The 20,397-nt window shown below is 42.9% G+C and overlaps 1 protein-coding gene across 1 annotated transcript in view; it reads left to right on the top strand.

The window, feature by feature from the left end:
• Positions 1 to 20,397, top strand: part of TDRD9 (tudor domain containing 9) — a 680,447-nt gene that overhangs the window by 624,093 nt on the left and 35,957 nt on the right. The window contains exon 20 of the mRNA XM_053706205.1: positions 10,531 to 10,627. Within this exon, the coding sequence (XP_053562180.1) occupies positions 10,531 to 10,627 (97 nt within the window). The remainder of the gene's footprint in view (positions 1 to 10,530; positions 10,628 to 20,397) is intronic.

The following is a 20,397-nucleotide window of genomic DNA, read 5'->3' as shown; positions in this document are numbered from 1 at the left end:
TAAGACCCTATTCGGGCCTGAACTGAAAGAGATTATTTCAGACATCACTGGAGGGAAAGGTCATGCCCTCCCTCAGGATAGATCAAGTAAGATGAGGACCAAACAGAATAATTTTCGTTCCTTTCGGAACTTTAAGAGTGGTCCCGCTTCAGCTTCCTCTACTGCAAAGCAAGAGGGAAATTTTGCCCAATCCAAGTCAGTCTGGAGACCTAACCAGGCTTGGAACAAGGGTAAACAGGCCAAGAAGCCTGCAGCTGCTTCTAAAACAGCATGAAGGGGTAGCCCCCAATCCGGGACTGGATCTAGTAGGGGGCAGACTCTCTCTCTTCGCTCAGGCTTGGGCGAGAGATGTTCACGATTCCTGGGCTTTAGAAATTGTGTCCCAGGGGTATCTTCTGGAATTTAAAGACTCCCTTCCAAGGGGGAGATTTCACATTTCTCGATTGTCTGTAAACCAGATAAAGAGAGAGGCGTTCTTACGCTGTGTAGAAGACCAACATACCATGGAGGTGATCCGCCCAGTCCCAATAGAGGAACAGGGGCTAGGGTTTTATTCAAACCTGTTTGTGGTTCCCAAAAAAGAGGGAACTTTCAGACCAATCTTGGATCTCAAAATTCTAAACAAGTTCCTCAAGGTTCCATCATTCAAGATGGAGACTATTCGGACTATTCTACCTCTGATCCAGGAGGGTCAATATATGACTACCGTGGACTTAAAGGATGCGTATCTACACATCCCTATTCACAGAGATGATCATCAATTTCTCAGATTCGCCTTTCTAAACAGGCATTACCAGTTTGTGGCCCTTCTCTTCGGGTTGGCCACGGCTCCCAGAATTTTCACAAAAGTGCTAGGGTCCCTTCTGGCGGTTCTGCGACCACGGGGCATAGCAGTGGCACCTTATCTAGATGACATCTTAATTCAGGCGTCGACTTTCCAGCTAGCCAAGTCTCACACGGACATCGTGTTGGCTTTTCTGAGAGCTCACGGGTGGAAGGTGAACATAAAAAAGAGTTCTCTCTTCCCTCTTACAAGAGTTTCCTTCCTAGGGACTCTGATAGACTCGGTAGAAATGAAAATATTTCTGACGGAGGTCAGGAAATTAAAACTCTTAACCACTTGCCGAGCTCTTCATTCCATTCCTCGGCCATCAATGGCTCAGTGTATGGAGGTAATCGGACTCATGGTAGCGGCAATGGACATAGTTCCTTTTGCCCGCCTACACCTCAGACCACTGCAACTATGCATGCTCAAACAGTGGAATGGGGATTATGCAGATTTATCTCCTCAACTGCATCTGGACCAGGGGACCAGAGAATCTCTTCTCTGGTGGTTGTCTCAGGACCACCTGTCTCATGGAATGTGTTTCCGCAGGCCAGAGTGGCTCATTGTAACGACAGATGCCAGCCTGCTAGGCTGGGGTGCAGTCTGGAACTCCCTGAAAGCACAGGGCTTATGGTCTCGGGAGGAAGCTCTCCTCCCGATAAACATTCTAGAACTGAGAGCGATATTCACTGCGTTTCAGGCGTGGCCTCAGCTTGCTGCGGCCAAATTCATCAGATTTCAGTCGGACAACATCACGACTGTAGCTTATATCAATCATCAAGGAGGAACACGGAGTCCTCTAGCGATGATGGAGGTAACCAAAATAATCCGGTGGGCAGAGGATCACTCTTGCCATCTCTCAGCAATCCACATCCCAGGGGTAGAGAACTGGGAGGCGGATGTTGTCAGACTTTTCATCCGGGGGAGTGGGAACTCCATCCGGAGGTATTTGCCCAGCTGATTCAACTATGGGGCACACCAGAATTGGATCTGATGGCGTCTCGTCAGAATGCCAAACTTTCTCGTTACGGGTCCAGGTCCCGGGATCCCAAGGCGGTACTGATAGATGCTCTAGCAGTGCCTTGGTCCTTCAATCTGGCCTATGTATTTCCACCGTTTCCTCTCCTCCCACGTCTGGTTGCCAGAATCAAGCAGGAGAGAGCTTCGGTAATTCTGATAGCACCTGCGTGGCACGCAGGATTTGGTATGCAGACCTAGTGGACATGTCCTCGGTTCCACCGTGGACTCTGCCAATGAGGCGGGACCTTCTAATTCAAGGTCCGTTCACGCATCCAAATCTAATTTCTCTGCGTCTTGACTGCTTGGAGATTGAACGCCTGATTCTATCAAAGCGTGGTTTCTCTGAGTCGGTCATTGATACCCTGTTTCAGGCTAGAAAGCCTGTCACCAGGAAGATCTATCATAAGATTTGGCGCAAATATCTTTATTGGTGTGAATCCAAAGGTTACTCGTGGAGTAAGATTAGGATTCCTAGAATATTGTCTTTTCTCCAAGAAGGTTTGGAGAAGGGATTATCTGCTAGTTCCCTAAAAGGACAAATATCTGCTTTGTCTATTCTACTACACAAACGTCTGGCAGATGTCCCAGACATTCAAGCATTTAGTCAGGCTTTGGTCAGAATCAAGCCTGTATTTAAACCTGTTGCTCCGCCATGGAGCCTAAACTTAGTTCTTAAAGTTCTTCAAGGGGTTCCGTTTGAACCTATGCATTCCATAGATATTAAGCTTCTATCTTGGAAAGTTTTGTTTTTAGTAGCTATCTCTTCGGCTCGAAGAGTTTCTGAGCTATCTGCTTTACAATGTGATTCCCCTTACCTTGTTTTCCATGCAGATAAGGTGGTTTTGCGTACCAAACCTGGGTTTCTTCCTAAGGTTGTTTCTAGTAAGAATATCAATCAAGAGATTGTTGTTCCTTCTCTGTGTCCTAATCCTTCATCAAAGAAGGAACGTCTGTTACACAATCTTGATGTGGTTCGTGCTTTAAAGTTCTACTTACAAGCAACTAAAGATTTCCGTCAAACATCTTCATTGTTTGTTGTTTATTCTGGTAAACAGAGAGGTCAAAGGGCTACGGTTACCTCTCTTTCCTTTTGGCTGAAAAGCATCATCCGTTTGGCCTATGAGACTGCTGGACAGCAGCCTCCTGAAAGAATTACTGCTCATTCTACTAGAGCTGTGGCTTCCACATGGGCTTTTAAGAATGAGGCTTCTGTTGAACATATTTGTAAGGCGGCGACTTGGTCTTCGCTTCATACTTTTTCCAAATTTTACAAATTCGATACTTTTGCTTCTTCGGAGGCTATTTTTGGGAGAAAGGTTCTACAAGCAGTGGTGCCTTCCGTTTAAGGTCCCTGTCTTGTCCCTCCTTTCATCCGTGTCCTAAAGCTTTGGTATTGGTATCCCACAAGTAAGGATGAATCCGTGGACTCGATACATCTTACAAGAGAAAACATAATTTATGCTTACCTGATAAATTTATTTCTCTTGTGATGTATCGAGTCCACGGCCCGCCCTGTTTTTTAAGACAGGCATATATATTTTTATTTTAAAACTTTCAGTCACCACTGCACCCTATAGTTTCTCCTTTTTCTTCCTAGCCTTCGGTCGTATGACTGGGGGGTGGAGCTAAGGGGGAGCTATATAGACAGCTCTGCTGTGGGTGCTCTCTTTACCACTTCCTGTTGGGAAGGAGAATATCCCACAAGTAAGGATGAATCCGTGAACTCGATACATCACAAGAGAAATATATTTATCAGGTAAGCATAAATTATGTTTTTTCCATCAAGATCTCAAATTGCTAAATTTGAAGGTATGGAAATTGAACACTTAGTGCATAGTCATAGAGGTTTCTCTGACTCCGTGATTAATACTATGTTGCAGGCTCATAAGTCTGTTTCAAGGAACATTTGTTATCGGGTTTGGAAAACATATTTCATGGTGTTCTTCTCATAAATTCTCTTGGCATTCTTTTAGAATTCCTGGAATTTTACAGTTTCTTCAGGACTGTTTGGATAAAGTTTGTCTACAAGTACTTTGAAGGGACAAATCTCTGCTTTTTCTGTTTTATTTCATAGAAAGATTGCTAAACTTCCTGATATTCACTGTTTTGTTCAGGCTTTAGTCCATATCAAGCCTGTTATTAAATCTATTTCTCCTCCTTGGAGTCTTAATTTGGGTTTGAAGGTTTTGCAGGCTCCTCCTTTTGAGCCTATGCATTCTTTGATTATTAAAATAATTTCTTGGAAAGTATTGTTCCTTTTGGCTATCTCTTCTGCTGGAAGAGTTTCTGAATTGTCTGCTCTCTCTTGTGAGTCTCCTTTTCTGATTTTTCATCAGGATAAAGCTGTTTTGCAGACTTTAAATTTCTTCCTAAGGTTGTGAATTCTAACAACATTAGTAAGGAAATTATTGTTCCTTGTGTCCGAATCCTAAGAACTCTCTTTAGAAATCGTTACTCTCTTTGGATGTGGTAAGAGCTTTGAAATACTATGTTGAGGCTACTAAACATTTCAGGAAGACTTCTAGTCTATTTGTTGTCTTTTCTGGTTCTAGGAAAGGTCAGAAAGCCTCTGCCATTTCTTTGGAATCTTGGTTAAAGCTTTTGTTTCACAAGGCTTACTTGGTGGTGGGGCAGTCTCCGCCTCAGAGAACTACGGCTCATTCTACTAGATCAGTTGCCACTTCTTGGGTTTTTTTAGAATAAAGCTTCAGTTGATCAGATTTGCAAAGCAGCAACTTGGTCTTTTTTTGCATACATTTACTAAATTTTACCATTTTTATGTATTTGCTTCTTCTGAAGCAGTCTTTGGTAGAAAAGTTCTTCAGGCAGCTGTCTGTTTGATTCTTCTGCTTATCAGAAAAACATATTTTTTGGATTTAATTTCTCAGCGGAAATAGCTGTTTTAATTTTATCCCTCCCTCTCTAGTGACTCTTCTGTTGACTTCCACATCTTGGGTATTTTATCCCATACGTCACTAGCTCATGGACTCTTGCCATTTGAATGAAAGAAAACATAATTTATGTAAGAACTTACCTGATAAATTCATCTATTTTATAATAGCAAGAGTTCATGAGGCCCACCCTGTGGTTATATTTTTCTTTCTAATGACATGGTGAGTCCACAGATCATCATAATTACTATTGGGAATATCACTCCTGACCAGCAGGAGACGGCAAAGAGCACCACAGCAAAGCTGTTAAATACCACTCCCCTACCCACAACCCCCAGTCATTCTATTTGCTTGTTTCAGTTACAAGGCAGGGGTAAAGTTAGGTGCCTTGCTGCCGGGCAGATTATCATGGAGGTAAGTGCTGTTTTTTTTATTTTTCTGATGGTTCAGAAAATGTTGGCACTTATGGGGTTAATCTTTGGACTTTGAACCTGTTTGTGCAGGTTTTATATGTGGGCAGTTTTTTATGGGGCACTGTGAGAGGACAGTCTGACATATTGTGTTTAGCAGACGATTTCTATTTTTTGTTCGGTTCTGTTTTAGAGTGTTTTTTTTGTTTGTTTTTTGTACTCCTTTTTTGGCTCCTTTCTCGGTTTCTTGTCAGCCTTAGTCCGCTGACAGTTTACTTTGGCCTTTTTTTATTCCTCCCAGCGTCTGTTTGTAGTAATGTCGGCCGGGAGGTGTTTGCATACGCCCACGATGGGCGGGGCTTCTACGGCGTGAGTTTTGCACGCTGTTTGAGGAGGAAGTGTTTTAGTAGGCCTTCCTGTCAGCTCCGGTCATTCTGAAAGGTAGTACTAGCTGGTGCAGGTGCGGCCAGTCTGGAGAGCAGGTGGCTACTGTGGTACTGTCCCGATTATCTCTGCTATGTTACTCTTTACTCCGGTCCGTGGGAGGTCAGCAAGGCTTGTTGAGGTGCATAGGTGCTGCAGGGTTCTATTTTGTACTTTTTGACTCAGAGCCTTTATTTTCTAAGGAGAATGTTGTAAAGGAGTCTCCTGTTCAAGCTATACCGCAGCTTTCTCCCCAATCACCCCAATACTCTTCTCATACAGTGCCCTGCGTCTCGTCTCAGGTTGGTTTTTCATTGCAGGATATGGCTACTCACATATCCTCTGCTGTATCTGAGGCTTTGTCTGTTTTTCCTGTTTTGAAGGGGAAGCGCAAAACAAAGTTTAAGGGTTCTCACTCTGTTGGAGTTATGTCAAATGTTTCTTCCCATAGGTCTGAGGAAGAAGATACTTCAGTAGCGTCTGAAGGTGAAATTTCAGATTCTGATAGTGTAGTTACTTCTGCTGATTCTGAGGTGGTTTCTTTCAGATTTAAGCTGGAGCACCTCCATTTGTTTTAGCTACCTTGGATGACTCTAATTCAACGGTCATGTGTTTCAGAGATTATTTCATGGGAATGGGAGAAGCCTGGAATTCCTTTTTCCCCTTCTCCTATTTTTAGGAAGATGTTTCCTATTGCGTATTCTATTAAGGAATCTTGGCAGACGGTTCCTAAGGTAGAGGGAGCTGTTTCCACTTTGGCTAAGAGGACCACTATTCCTATTGAGAATAGTTGTTCTTTTAAAGATCCCATGGATAAGAAGTTGTAGGCTTTGCTTAAAAGGATATATGTTTACCAGGGGTTCCAATGGCAGCCTGCTGTGTGTATTGCTACAATTACCAGTGCGGCTGCATATTGGTTTGATGCGTTGTCTGATTCTATACAACAGGAAACTTCTCTGGAGGAAATTCAGGGTAGAATTAAGGCTTTAAAATTGGCCATTTCTTTTTTACAGGTCATCAGATTTCTGGCTTTGCTGTTCTGGCGCGCAGGGCTTTATGGTTAAAGTCCTGGTCTGCGGATGTATCATCCAAATCTAAGCTTTTATCCATTCCTTACAAGGGGCAGACCTTGTTTGGGTGAAATTATTTCCGATATTACTGAAGGGAAGGGGCATTCTCTTCCCCAGGATAAGAGAAATAAGCAGAAGGGTCGGCAGAGTAATTTTCGTTCCTTTCGTAACTTCTCTGGTAAGTCTTCCTCCTCCAAGCAGGATCAGTCCAAGCCCTCTTGGAGGTCAAATCAGTCCTGGAGCAAGGGGAAGCAATCTTAGAAGCCTGCTGCTGACTCAGTCAGCATGAAGGGTCTTCCCCCGATCTGGGAATAGATTGCGTGGGGGGCAGGCTGTCTATGTTCGCTCTAGCCTGGGTAAGGAATGTTCCAGATCCCTGGGTGGTAGATAGTGTCCCAGGGATACAAGCTGGAGTTCAAAAAATTTCCTCCCAGGGGCAGTTTTTATCTTTCAAGGTTATCTGTAAACCAGATTAAAAGAGAGGCATTCTTAAGTTGTGCTCAAGATCTTTCCGACATGGGAGTGATAGTTCCTGTTCCAGTTTAGGAGCAGGGGCTCGGTTTCTATTCCAATCTGTTTATCGTTCCCAAAAAGGAGGGAACTTTCAGACCCATTCTGGATCTCAAGTGTGTAAACAAGTTTCTCAGAGTTCCGTCTTTCAAGATGGAAACTATTCGGTCAATTCTTCCTCTGGTTCAAGAGGGGCAATTCATGACTACAGTAGATCTGAAGGATGCATATCTGCATATTCCCATCCACAAGGATCATTACAAGTTTATGAGATTTGCTTTCCTAGACTAGCATTTTCAGTTTGTGGATCTTCCTTTTGGTATTGCAACAGCTCCCCGGGTGTTCTCAAAGGTTCTGGTTTCGTTGCTGGCAGTTCTCAGATTGCAGGGGGTTGCGGTAGCTCCTTATCTGGACAACATTTTAGTCCAGACGCCATCTTTTCAACTAGCAAACTCCCACACGGAGTTGTTGTCTTTTCTGCGCTCCTACGGTTGGAAGGTGAATTTAGGAAAAAGTTCCTTGATTCCGGCTACAAGAGTGGTATTCTTGGGAACCATTATAGATTCTCTGGAAATGAAGATCTTTTTGACAGAAGCAAGGAAGTAAAACATGTTTAATTCTTGTCTGGCTCTTCAGTCATCTCCTCGGCCGTCGGTGGCCCAGTGTATGGAGGTTATTGGTCTGATGGTTTCGGTCATGGACATCATTCTGTTTGTTCGATTTCATCTCAGGCCTCTGCAGTTATGCATGTTGAGACAGTGGAACGGGGATTATACGAATCTGTCTCTGGTTGGGGAGCTGTCTGGGGTTCGCTGAAGGCTCAGGGTCTGTGGACCCGGGAGGAATCGGCTCTTCCTATAAATGTTTTAGAGCTGAGGGCAATCTTCAATGCTCTTCTAGCCAGGCCTCAGTTGGCTTCAACCCAGTTTATCAGATTTCAGTCGGACAATATAACATCCGTGGCTTACATCAATCATCAGGGAGGAACTCGGAGTTCCTTGTCGATGGAGGTAACCAGAATTATTCAGTGGGTGGAAACTCACAATTGCTGTCTGTCTGCGATCCACATTCCAGGGGTGGACAATTGGGAAGCGGATTTTCTGAGCAGACTGTCTTTTCATCCGGGGGAGTGGGAACTTAATCTGGAGGTGTTTTCCAGTTTGATTCTCTGGTGCGGTCAACCGGAGTTGGATCTTATCTCATCTCGTCACAATGCCAAGCTTCCGAAGTACGGTTCGAGGTCAATGGATTTTCAAGCGGTTTTAATAGATGCTCTAGCAGTTCCTTGGAAGTTCAGTCTGGCATATGTGTTTCCTCCGTTTGCCCTTCTTCCTCGAGTTATTGCTCGTATCCGACAGGAGAGGACGTCTGTAATTCTCATTGCACCGGCGTGGCCTCGCAGGATCTGGTATGCAGATCTGGTGGAGATGTCATCCTTTCCACCTTGGAGTCTTCCATTTAGGAAGGACCTTCTACTTCAAGGTCCCTTCCTTCATTCAAATCTCGTTTCTCTGAAGCTGACTGCTTGGAGATTGAACGCTTGATTCTATCTTAGCGTGGTTTTTCTGAGTCGGTTATTGAAACTATGATTGTCGCGTAAGCCTGTGACTAGGAAGATTTATTACAAGATATGGCGTAAATATCTGTATTGGTGTGAATTTAAGGGCTACTCTTGGAGTAGAGTCAGGATTCCTAGCATTTTGTCTTTTCTCCAGGAGGGCCTGGAGAAGGGTTTATCTGCTTGTACCCTGAAGGGTCAAATTTCTGCTTTATCTATTTTGTTGCATAAATGTCTGGCGGATGTGCGAGACGTTCAGTCTTTTTGTCAGGCTCTGGTTAGAATCCGGCCTATGGTTAAGTTTGTGACTCCTACTTGGAGTCTTAATTTAGTTCTGAGAGTTCTTCAACAGACTCCGTTTGAGCCTATGCATTCTTTGGATATTAAGTTGTTAACCTAGAAGGTTTTGTTTTTGGTTGCTATATCTTCGGCTCTAAGGGTTTCGGAGCTCTCAGCGTTGCAGTGTGAAGCTCCTTTACTTATTTTTCATTCTGATAAGTTAGTACTGCGTACTGCTTTAGGTTTTCTTCCTAAGGTTGTTTCAGATAAGAATATTAATCAAGAGATTGTTGTTCCTTCTTTGTGTCCTAATCCTTCTCATAAGGAACGTTTGTTGCACAACCTTGATGTAGTTCGTGCTTTGAAATATTTATTACAGGCGACTAAGGATTTTCGCCAGTCTTCATTATTTGTTGTCTTTTCTGGGAAGCATAAGGGTCAGAAAGCTAAGGCTACTTCGCTTTCTTGTTGGTTGAGGAGTATTATTCGCTTGGCATATGAGACTGCTGGTCAGCAGCCTCCTGAAAAAATCACGGCTCACTCCACAAGGGCTGTTTCTTCTACCTGGGCTTTCAAAAATGGTGCTTCTGTAGTTCAGATTTGCAAGGCTGCCACTTGGACATCTTTACACACTTTTTCTAAATTTTACACATTTTATACTTTTGCTTCAGCTGAGGCGGTTTTTGGGATAAAGGTTCTTCAAGCAGTGGTTCCTTTTGTTCAGGTGAACTGTCTTGTCCTTCCCTTATCATCCGTGTACTCTAGCTTGGGTATTAATTCCCAATAGTAACTATGATGATTCGTGGACTCACCGTGTCATTAGAAAGAAAATGAAATTTATGCTTACCTGGTTTCTTTCTTGACACACTGAGTCCACGGCCCGCCCTGTATTTTCAGACAGTTTATTTTTTCATAAACCTCATGCACCTCTGCACCTTATACTACTTTTCCTTTGGTCGAATGACTGGGTGTTGTGGGTAGGGGAGTGGTATTTAACAACTTTGCTGTTGTGCTCTTTGCCTCCTCCTGCTGGTCAGGAGTGATATTCCGTGGACTCACCGTGTCAAGAAAGAAACAAATTTATCAGGTAAGCATAAATTTCAGTTTTTGTATAAAAGCACAATATTATTTTCCAGTTCCTCTTTTTTGTATGCTTTTTTACTCCTTTTTACACCTCACTACTTGGCTATATGTTAAACTAAGGTGTGAGTGTGGTGGGAGGTGTATTTATAGGCATTTTGAGGTTTGGGAAACTTTGCCCCCTCCTGCTAGGAATGTATATCCCAAACGTCACTAGCTAATGGACTCTTGCCATTATGAAATAAATTTATTTATTAGGTAACATAAATTATGTTTTTTGTATATGAAATAGCTGGTTTTGATCTTTGAAACTACAAACCAGTAAAATAGGTTGAGCTTTTACAAGGGAATCAGATCTCTGTATGCCAAATATTACAGTACACTGTCCCTTTAACTTCACTTTCAAACACAAGGTATTTAGTGATTTAGCATAGATAACGTGGACTTCTTCTTTTTCTTTTAGGGTCTGCTTTAATGTTACGAGAAACATCTCTGCTCCCCTCCATCCCTGGACTTCCAGCGATAATTAGCATGTTGTTTGCTCCTGTAATAGAGCTGAGGTAATTAAGGGATTTATAGGCAAGGTTTATGTTCTTTAAGGTTAATAAGAAAGAATATCTACCAAAACCTTCACTTATTTCTTTACTTAATTCTTTTCATCAGATGGTGACGGTCCACGAGTCATCACATGTGGGAATTCCCTAAAAATTCAGTTTTTATGAGGTTACTGTCTGTTTATCTTTAGAGCAGTTTGCTCATATTTCCTTCAGGTTTCTTGGCTTTAGTGTTCACCAGTAACTCAGGCACACTAAGTGTTAACATTTTTTGCACACCTTCCTGCTATATTCCTGTTTCTGTGCTGCTCTATCAGCGTGTGGGGAGTAGGTCTCAGGACCGGTGGAGGTGGTGAGATAATCTGATCATATCAGAGCTTTTTTCCAAATTGGGGTATACATTTTTCTAACCCTGTGTTTGCTGTGTAGCCTTTACTGTTGTTTACAGTTATCACAGTGTTTATTTGAAAGAACTTTATAATTTTATTTAGTTCTTTTTTTCCGTTTGGGGTTAACTAACAGTCACCTAGATTACGAGTTTTGCGTTAGAGGCTGTGCGGTGCTAACGAGCAGTTTATGCTCACCGCTCACTTACAGACAGCGCTGGTATTACGGGTTTTTACAATCCAGACAAGAAGTGAGCGTTGAGCAAAATTTTGCTCCTTACTGCACTCCAATACCAGCGCTGCTTACGTTAGCGGTGAGCTGGTGTAACGTGCTCATGCACGATTTCCCCATAGGAATCAACGGGGAGAGCCGGCTGAAAAAAAAGTCTAACACCTGCCAAAAAGCAGCGTAAAGCGCCTTAAAGCAGCCCCATTGATTCCTATGGGGAAATACATTTTATGTCTACACCTAACACCCTAACATGAACCCCGAGTCTAAACACCCCTAATTAGCTGCCCCCGACATCGCCGCAACCTACATTATATTATTAACCCCTTATCTGCCACTCCGGACACCGCCACCACCTACATTATACTTATGAACCCCTAATCTGCTGCCCCCAACATCGCCGACACCTACATTATATTTATTAACCCCTAATCTGCCGCCCCCAATGTCGCCACCACCTACCTACATTTATTAACCCATAATCTGCTGCCCCCAACGTCGCCTCCACTATAATAAACATATTAACCCCTAATCTGCCGGCCCTAACATCGACGCCACCTACCTACATTTATTAACCACTAATATGCCGCCCCCAACGTCTCCGCCACTATAATAAACATATTAAAGGGACATGAAACCCCAAAAAATTCTTTCATGATTTAGTCAGAGCACACAAATTTAAACAACTTTCCAATGTACTTCTTTTATCTAATTTGCTTTGTTCCCTTTGTATACTTTGTTTAAAAGCATATCTAGATAGGCTCAGAAGCTGGGAGCTAGCTACTGATTGGTGGCTGCACATATATGCCTCTTGTGATTGGCTTACCAATGTATTCAGCTAGTTCCCAGTAATGCATTACTGCTTCTTCAAGAAAGGATTCTAAGAGAATGAAGCAAAATTGATAATAGAAGTAAATTGAAAAGTTGTTTACATATGCATGCTCTATCTAAATCATGAAAGACAATATTTGGGTTTAATGTCCCTTTAACCCATAAACCTAAGTCTTACCTTAACCCCCCCCCCCCCCTAACTTAAATATAATTTAAATAAATCTAAAATTACTATAATTAACTAAACTATTCTATCAGCCAATCGGAATTAAAGTAGGAAAAATCCTATTGGCTGATCCAATCAGCCAATAGGATTTTTTTCTACCTTAATTCCGATTGGCTGATAGAATCTGACTTTTTATATCTGTTTAATGCTATACAATTTTGCAGTGTGTACAGACAAGTTAGCAGTCTAATGCTAGGAAAAATGTTAATACAAATATTATTTTACTTTTATTGTCACTGCTTGGTTATATGTCGGTGGAGGACTATTTCGCCTTAGTTTATATTCTATACTGACATGCAAAGAGTGAAATATGTTTGTTCTGATAACCCCTTCTGCATATTAACATCCTCATTAAGGGCTTAAGCATGGACATTAAGGGCAGCACTTAATCTTGCCCAATCGACAAATCAATACAGTGAGCCAGCTGTTACACACTCTGCATCACCGTAAAGTATTATATACCGTCCCCCCTCCCTCTACCAAGGCCTAGCCAATCAGAGGAACTACCCACACATTAAGGAACCGCCCTATGCTGGTTTGCTCACCTATTGTTTAACTCTTCAAATAGGCAATGTTAGGGTCTCTTCCCCCATTTTGCCTTTGTTATTGTTAGTTAGTTTAGAGGTCACAGGTATATGGAAATATGATAGTGATTGTCTTTTATTCTAAACAACCTCAAAACTCTGTTCTAATTGTGTTAAATTGTGAACTATTTGATTATTGATCTGTGTTACCCAGTGGTCTAGAAACTGAACCTCTACACTAGTGCTTCATAGTGTACTAAGTTACCCTACCTATCCTACCCTTTACCTTTCCCCAAACATACTGACGTTTTTTTAGCACATCTCTACACACTTCCATCTCTCAGAGCATTTCTCTAAACCCGCCTATTTCTTATCTGCATCCGAGGATACAACCTACCTCAACATGACAAACACAGCCCTCTTTCATGCTCTATCATCCTCATAACAGTCAATGTTAAGGGCCTCAACACAACACAAAAAAATGGTTCATTGTCCTTTCTGACCTCCACAAACAAAAAGGAGCAATTCTCCTACTCCAAGAAACACATTTCAATAGAGACAAAGAACCCAAATGGAGCAAATACCCCTCTGCTTATTTCTCCTCCGGCCCTACCAAAAAGAATGGAGTGGGTATAATTATTAGACATAACATTCCATTCCATCTCTTACAAATGGAACAAGATATGGAGGAAAGGCTTATCTTGATTAGTCTCCTACATGGACGCCCCATAACTATATTCAATGCTTGTTTCAAAATGCATTTATGCGTAAAATTACAGATATAATTTTAGAATGCAAGAAAGGCACACTTGTGGTCGGAGGTCACTTCAATGTCCCACTAAATCCCGAATTGGACATATCTGGGGGGTCCACCACTGTCCCTAAGGGGGATATCAGGAACATAAATAACCAGGTCAGGTCTATGGGCCTGCATAACTCTTGGCGCATATTCCACCCAACTATCAAAGATTTTTTCACACACCCACAAAATATACTCCTGCATCAACTATGTTATGATGGACTCTATAGGGATAGCACTTACTGAAAAAATACAAATACTACCCATGACCTGGTCTGACCATTCACCAGTCTCACGCCTTTTTCACTGGCCTGACAACCCACTAATGCCCTTCCAATGGAAACTGGACAATAGCCTTCCTGACTATCCTTATGTTGGGTCAGAAGTAGAGAAAACCCAAGTATAATATTTTCAGCTAAACACCGCTCAAGACTCTACCCACACTAACATCTGGGAGGCACACAAATGTGTAATCAGAGGAGAATTCCACAAACATAAAGCCAACCTCGCAAAGCAAAATAGGTGTAAATACAAATCCCTCCTGATAGAGATACAACTCTTAGAACACACTCACAAAACAAAAACTAAAAACACTGTTCATCTAGACCGCCTTTTAGAGACAAGAAAATAACTAAATACTTTCCTACAACATGAACAACAGTAACGGGCGTTGCTCTTGCAATGACGCTTTTACAAACAGGGGAACAAAGCGGGTACGCTACTGGCCAGGACCCTTCGCCGTAAGCAGCTCAAAACCCACATGCACAACATCCGCACTAAACCAGGAATAATAATGCTTATCCATAGCAGAAACTTTTCAATCCTACTACTTCTCACTCTACGACATAGCAGGACATTCTTCATCACATCCCAGAGAAAGGAGCAAGCGAGATAATATTGTCAAATACCTAGACAGGCTAGATCTGCCCAAACTAATTGAAGAGCCCTCCCAGAATTTAGACTCTCCTATTAGCACAGAGAAAATCTTGAAGGCCATTAAAAGCCTCCCCGCAGGTAAAAGCCCAGGACCGGGCAGATATGGGGCGAAATACTATAAAAAATGTGCACACATCCTAGCCATACTATTTAATTCCTTAGCGGACACAGAAGGCTTCCCCATAACAATGTTAGAAGCTTATATTACATTCTTACCAAAGCTAGGTAAACCTCCCAGAACACTTTCGTCCCATTTCCCTCCTGAACACGGACATAAAAATCGTTGCTAAGATACTGTCCGACAGATTGAACCCCCTGCTCTCACACCTGATCGCTCCTTGCCAGGTGGGCTTTATCCCTGGTAGGGAGGCAAGGGATAACGACCTTAAAATATTACAATTAATGACATATGCACGTAACACTGATATGACCTTAGCCCTTTTCCATCTAAAGTGGAAGAGAGTCCACGGCTTCATTCATTACTTTTGGGAAATAAGAACCTGGCCACCAGGAGGCAGCAAAGACACCCCGGCCAAAGGCTTAAATACCTCCCCTCATCCCCCAGTCATTCTTTGCCTTTCGTCACAGGTGGATGGCAGAGAAGTGCCGAAGATTCGAAATAGTCTCTTATGGAGGGTAGTACTCTTCGGAATGGGACTGGACTTTTAAGTAGTCCTGTCAGCCGCTCAGTGAGAGCCTGGATGAAAGTTAGAGTCCGGAGATGCAGGGAGAGTCTTTTTGCGAAACCATCCCGACTCATTAACAGCTCCACAAGCAATCAGCGTTGACGAGTTTCTCTTGTAAGGTGTATCCAGTCCACGGATCATCCATTACTTGTGGGATATTCTCATTCCCAACAGGAAGTTGCAAGAGGACCCACAGCAAAGCTGTTATATAGCTCTTCCCCTTCCTACCATATCCAGTCATTCTCTTGCAACTCTCAACGCGCATGGAGGTAGTAAGAGGAGAGTGGTGAAAAATAGTTTATTTTCTTCAATCAAAAGTTTATTTTAAATAGTACCAAAGTTGTGCTATTTTTTCTCAGGCAGAGATAGAAGAAGAATCTGCCTGAGTTTTCTATGATCTTAGCAGGTTGTAACTAAGATCCATTGCTGTTCTCACACATGTCTGAGGAGTGAGGTAACTTCAGAGGGAGAATGGCGTGCAGTTTATTCTGCTATCAGGTATGTGCAGTTATAATTTTTTCTAGGATTGGAAATGCTAGAAAATGCTGCTGATTCCTGATAAATGTAAGTTAAGCCTGAATACAGTGATTTAATAACGACTGGTATCATGCTTACTCTCAGGGGTAATACCCTTATAGATATGCTATATAAAACGTTTGCTGGCATGTTTAATCGTTTTTTTATATATGCTTGGTGATAAAACTTATTGGGGCCTAATTTTTTCCACATGGCTGGCTGTATTTTTGCTTAGAAACAGTTCCCTGAGGCCTTCCACTGTTGTAATATGAGTGGGAGGGGCCTATTTTAGCGCTTTTTTGCGCAGTTAAAATTACAGACTGAGACATCCAGTTTTCCTCAGAAGTTCCCTGAATGCTACAGGACATCTCTAAAGAGCCTAAAAACGTTTATTGGGGAAGGTAGGAGCCACTGTAGAGCTGTGGCAGTTTGCTGTGACTGTTAAAAAAACTACTGTCGGTTTTTTTGATCCGTTTTTTTTAACTAAGGGGTTAATCATCCATTTGCAAGTGGGTGCAATGCTCTGTTAGCCTATTACATACACTGTTAAAATGTCGTTTGTGTAACTGCCTTTTTTCACTGTTTTTCAAATTTTGACAAAATTTGCTTCTCTTAAAGGCACAGTACAGTTTTTTATATTTGCTTGTTAACTTGAATTAAAGTGTTTTCCAAGCTTGCTAGTCTCATTTTTAGTCTGTATAAACATGTCTGACATAGAGGAAACTCCTTATTCATTATGTTTAAAAGCCATGGTGGAACCCCCTCTTAGAATGTGTACCAAATGTACTGATTTCTCTTTAAGCAATAAAGATCATATTTTGTCTTTAAAAAATGTTATCACCAGAGGAATCTGAGGAGGGAGAAGTTATGACGACTAACTCTCCCCACGTGTCAGACCCTTTGACTCCCGCACAAGGGACTCACGCTGAAATGGTGCCAAGTACATAAAGGGCACCTATAGCGTTTACGTTACAAAGACATGGCGGCAGTCATGGATAATACACTGTCAGCGGTATTAACCAGACTACCCGAACTTAGAGTTAAGCGAGATAGCTCTGGGGTTAGACGAAATGCAGAGCATACTGACGCTTTAAGAACCATGTCTGATACTGCCTCACAATATGCTGAAGCTGAGGAGAACTTCAGTCTGTGGGTGATTTTTCTACACTTAAATTTAAGCTTGAACACCTCCGTGTATTACTTAAAGAGGTTTTAGCTGCTCTGAATGACTGTGACACAATTGCAGTGCCAGGGAAATTGTGTAGACTGGATAAATACTATGCAGTGCCGGTGTGTACTGATGTTTTTCCAATACCTAAAAGGTTTACAGAAATTATTACTAAGGAATGGGATAGACCAGATGTGCCGTTCTCTTCCCCTCCTATTTTTAGAAAAATGTTTCCTATAGACGCCACCACACGAGACTTATGGCAGACAGTCCCTAAGGTGGAGGGAGCAGTTTCTACTTTAGCAAAGCGTACTACTATCCCTGTCGAGGACAGTTGTGCTTTTTCAGATCCAATGGATAAAAAATTAGGTTACCTTAAGAAAATATTTTGTCAACAAGGTTTTATCCTACAGCCCCTTGCATGCATTGCCCCTGTCACTGCTGCTGCGGCGTTCTGGTTTGAGTCTCTGGAAGAGGCCTTACAGGTAGCGACTCCATTGGATGACATACTTGGCAAACTTAGGGCACTTAAGCTAGCCAATTCTTTTGTTTCTGATGCCATTGTTCATTTGACTAAACTAACGGCTAAGAATTCTGGTTTTGCTATACAGGCGCGCAGAGCGCTATGGCTTAAATCATGGTCAGCTGACGTGACTTCCAAATCTAAGCTGCTTAACATTCCCTTCAAGGGGCAGACCTTATTCTGGCTTGGTTTGAAGGAGATTATTGCTGATATCACTGGAAGAAAAGGTCATGCCCTTCCTCAGGACAGGTCCAAATCCAGGGCCAAACAGTCTAATTTTCGTGCCTTTCGAAACTTCAAGGCAAGTGCGGCATCAACCTCCTCTAATGCAAGACAAGAGGGAACTGTTGCTCAATCCAAGGCGGTCTGGATGTCAAACCAGACCTGGAACAAAGGTAAGCAGGCTAAAAAACCTGCTGCTGCCTCTAAGACAGCATGAAGGAACGGCCCCCTATCCGGTAACGGATCTAGTGGGGGGGCAGACTTCACTTTTTGCCCAGGCGTGGGCAAGAGATGTTCAGGATCCCTGGGCGTTGGAAATTATATCCCAGGGATATCTTCTGGACTTCAAAGCTTCTCCTCCAAAAGGGAGATTTCACCTTTCACAATTATCTGCAAACCAGATAAAGAGAGAGGCATTCTTACACTGTGTACGAGACCTCCTAGTTATGGGAGTGATCCATCCAGTTCCAAAAGAGGAACAAGGACAGGGTTTTTACTCAAATCTGTTTGTGGTTCCCAAAAAAGAGTGAACATTCAGACCAATTTTGGATCTAAAGATCTTAAACAAATTCCTCAGGGTACCATCATTCAAGATGGAAACTATCCGTACCATCCTGCCTATGATCCAGGAGGGTCAATATATGATTACAGTGGATCTAAAGGATGCTTATCTTCACATTCCGATACACAAAGATCATCATCGGTTTCTCAGGTTTGCCTTTCTAGACAGGCATTACCAGTTTGTAGGTCTTCCCTTTGGGTTAGCTACAGCCCCAAGAATCTTCACGAAGGTTCTAGGGTCCCTTCTGGCGGTCCTAAGGCCGCAGGGCATAGCAGTATCCCCTTATTTAGACGACATCCTGATACAGGCGTCAAACTTCCAAATTGCCAAGTCTCATACGGACGTAGTACTGGCATTTCTGAGGTCGCATGGGTGGAAAGTGAACGAGGAAAAGAGTTCTCTATCCCCACTCACAAGAGTTTCCTTTCTAGGGACTCTGATAGATTCTGTAGAAATGAAAATTTGCCTGACGGAGTCCAGGTTATCAAAGCTTCTAAATTCCTGCCGGGTTCTTCATTCCATTCCGCACCCTTCGGTGGCTCAGTGTATGGAAGTAATCGGCTTAATGGTAGCGGCAATGGACATAGTACCGTTTGCACGCTTACATCTCAGACCGCTGCAACTATGCATGCTCAGTCAGTGGAACGGGGATTTCACAGATTTGTTCTCTCAACTGAATCTGGACCAAGAGACCAGGGATTCTCTGCTCTGGTGGCTATCTCGGGTCCATCTGTCCAAAGGTATGACCTTTCGCAGGCCAGATTGGACAATTGTAACAACAGATGCCAGCCTTCTAGGTTGGGGTGCAGTCTGGAACTCCCTGAAGGCTCAGGGATCGTGGACTCGGGAGGAGTCTCTTTTTCCAATAAATATTCTGGAACTAAGAGCGATATTCAATGCTCTTCAGGCTTGGCCTCAGTTAGCAACTCTGAGGTACATCAGATTTCAGTCGGACAACATCACGACTGTGGCTTACATCAACCATCAAGGGGGAACAAGAAGTTCCCAAGCGATGTTAGAAGTCTCAAAGATAATTTGCTGGGCGGAGATTCACTCCTGCCACCTATCAGCTATCCATATCCCAGGTGTAGAGAACTGGGAGGCGGATTTTCTAAGTCGACAGACTTTTCATCTGGGGGAGTGGGAACTCCATCCGGAGGTGTTTGCACAAGTGATTCATCGCTGGGGCAAACCAGAACTGGATCTCATAGCGTATCGACAGAACGCCAAGCTTCCTTGTTACGGATTCAGGTCCAGGGACCCCAGGGCGACGCTGATAGATGCTCTGGCAGCGCCCTGGTCTTTCAACCTGGCTTATGTGTTTCCACCGTTTCCTCTGCTCCCTCGACTGATTGCCAAGATCAAGCAGGAGAGGGCATCGGTGATTTTAATAGCGCCTGCGTGACCACGCGGGACCTGGTATGGAGTCATCCTTTCCACCATGGACTCTGCCTCTGAGACAGGACCTTCTACTTCAGGGTCCTTTCCACCATCCACACACCATCCATTACACAAGCGTCTGGCAGATGTTCCAGACGTTCAGGCATTTTGTCAGGCTTTAGTCAGAATCAAGCCTGTGTTTAAACCTGTTGCTCCACCATGGAGCTTAAATTTGGTTCTTAAGGTTCTTCAAGGAGTTCCGTTTGAACCTCTTCATTCCATAGATATCAAACTTTTATCTTGGAAAGTCTTTTTTTTTTTTTTTTTGGTAGCTATTTCCTCGGCTCGTAGAGTCTCCGAGTTATCTGCCTTACAATGTGATTCTCCTTATCTGATTTTTCATTCTGATAAGGTAGTCCTGCGTAACAAACCTGGGTTTCTACCTAAGGTGGTATCTAACAAGAATATCAATCAAGAGATTGTTGTTCCATCCTTGTGTCCTAATCCTTCTTCGAAGAAGGAACGTCTATTACATAATCTGGACGTGGTTCGTGCTTTAAAGTTTTACTTACAAGCTACTAAAGATTTTCGTCAAACATCTTCTTTGTTTGTTGTCTACTCTGGACAGAGGAGAGGCCAAAAGGCTTCGGCAACTTCTCTTTCTTTTTGGCTAAGGAGTATAATACGCTTAGCTTTTGAGACTGCTGGCCAGCAGCCTCCTGAAAGGATTACAGCTCATTCTACTAGAGCTGTGGCTTCCACATGGGCCTTTAAAAATGAGGCTTCTG

Source organism: Bombina bombina, chromosome 1, assembly GCF_027579735.1.
Source record: "Bombina bombina isolate aBomBom1 chromosome 1, aBomBom1.pri, whole genome shotgun sequence".
Lineage (NCBI taxonomy): Eukaryota > Metazoa > Chordata > Amphibia > Anura > Bombinatoridae > Bombina > Bombina bombina.
Note: the sequence above shows the minus strand (reverse complement) of the source record. Positions and strands in the feature narration are given on the sequence as shown.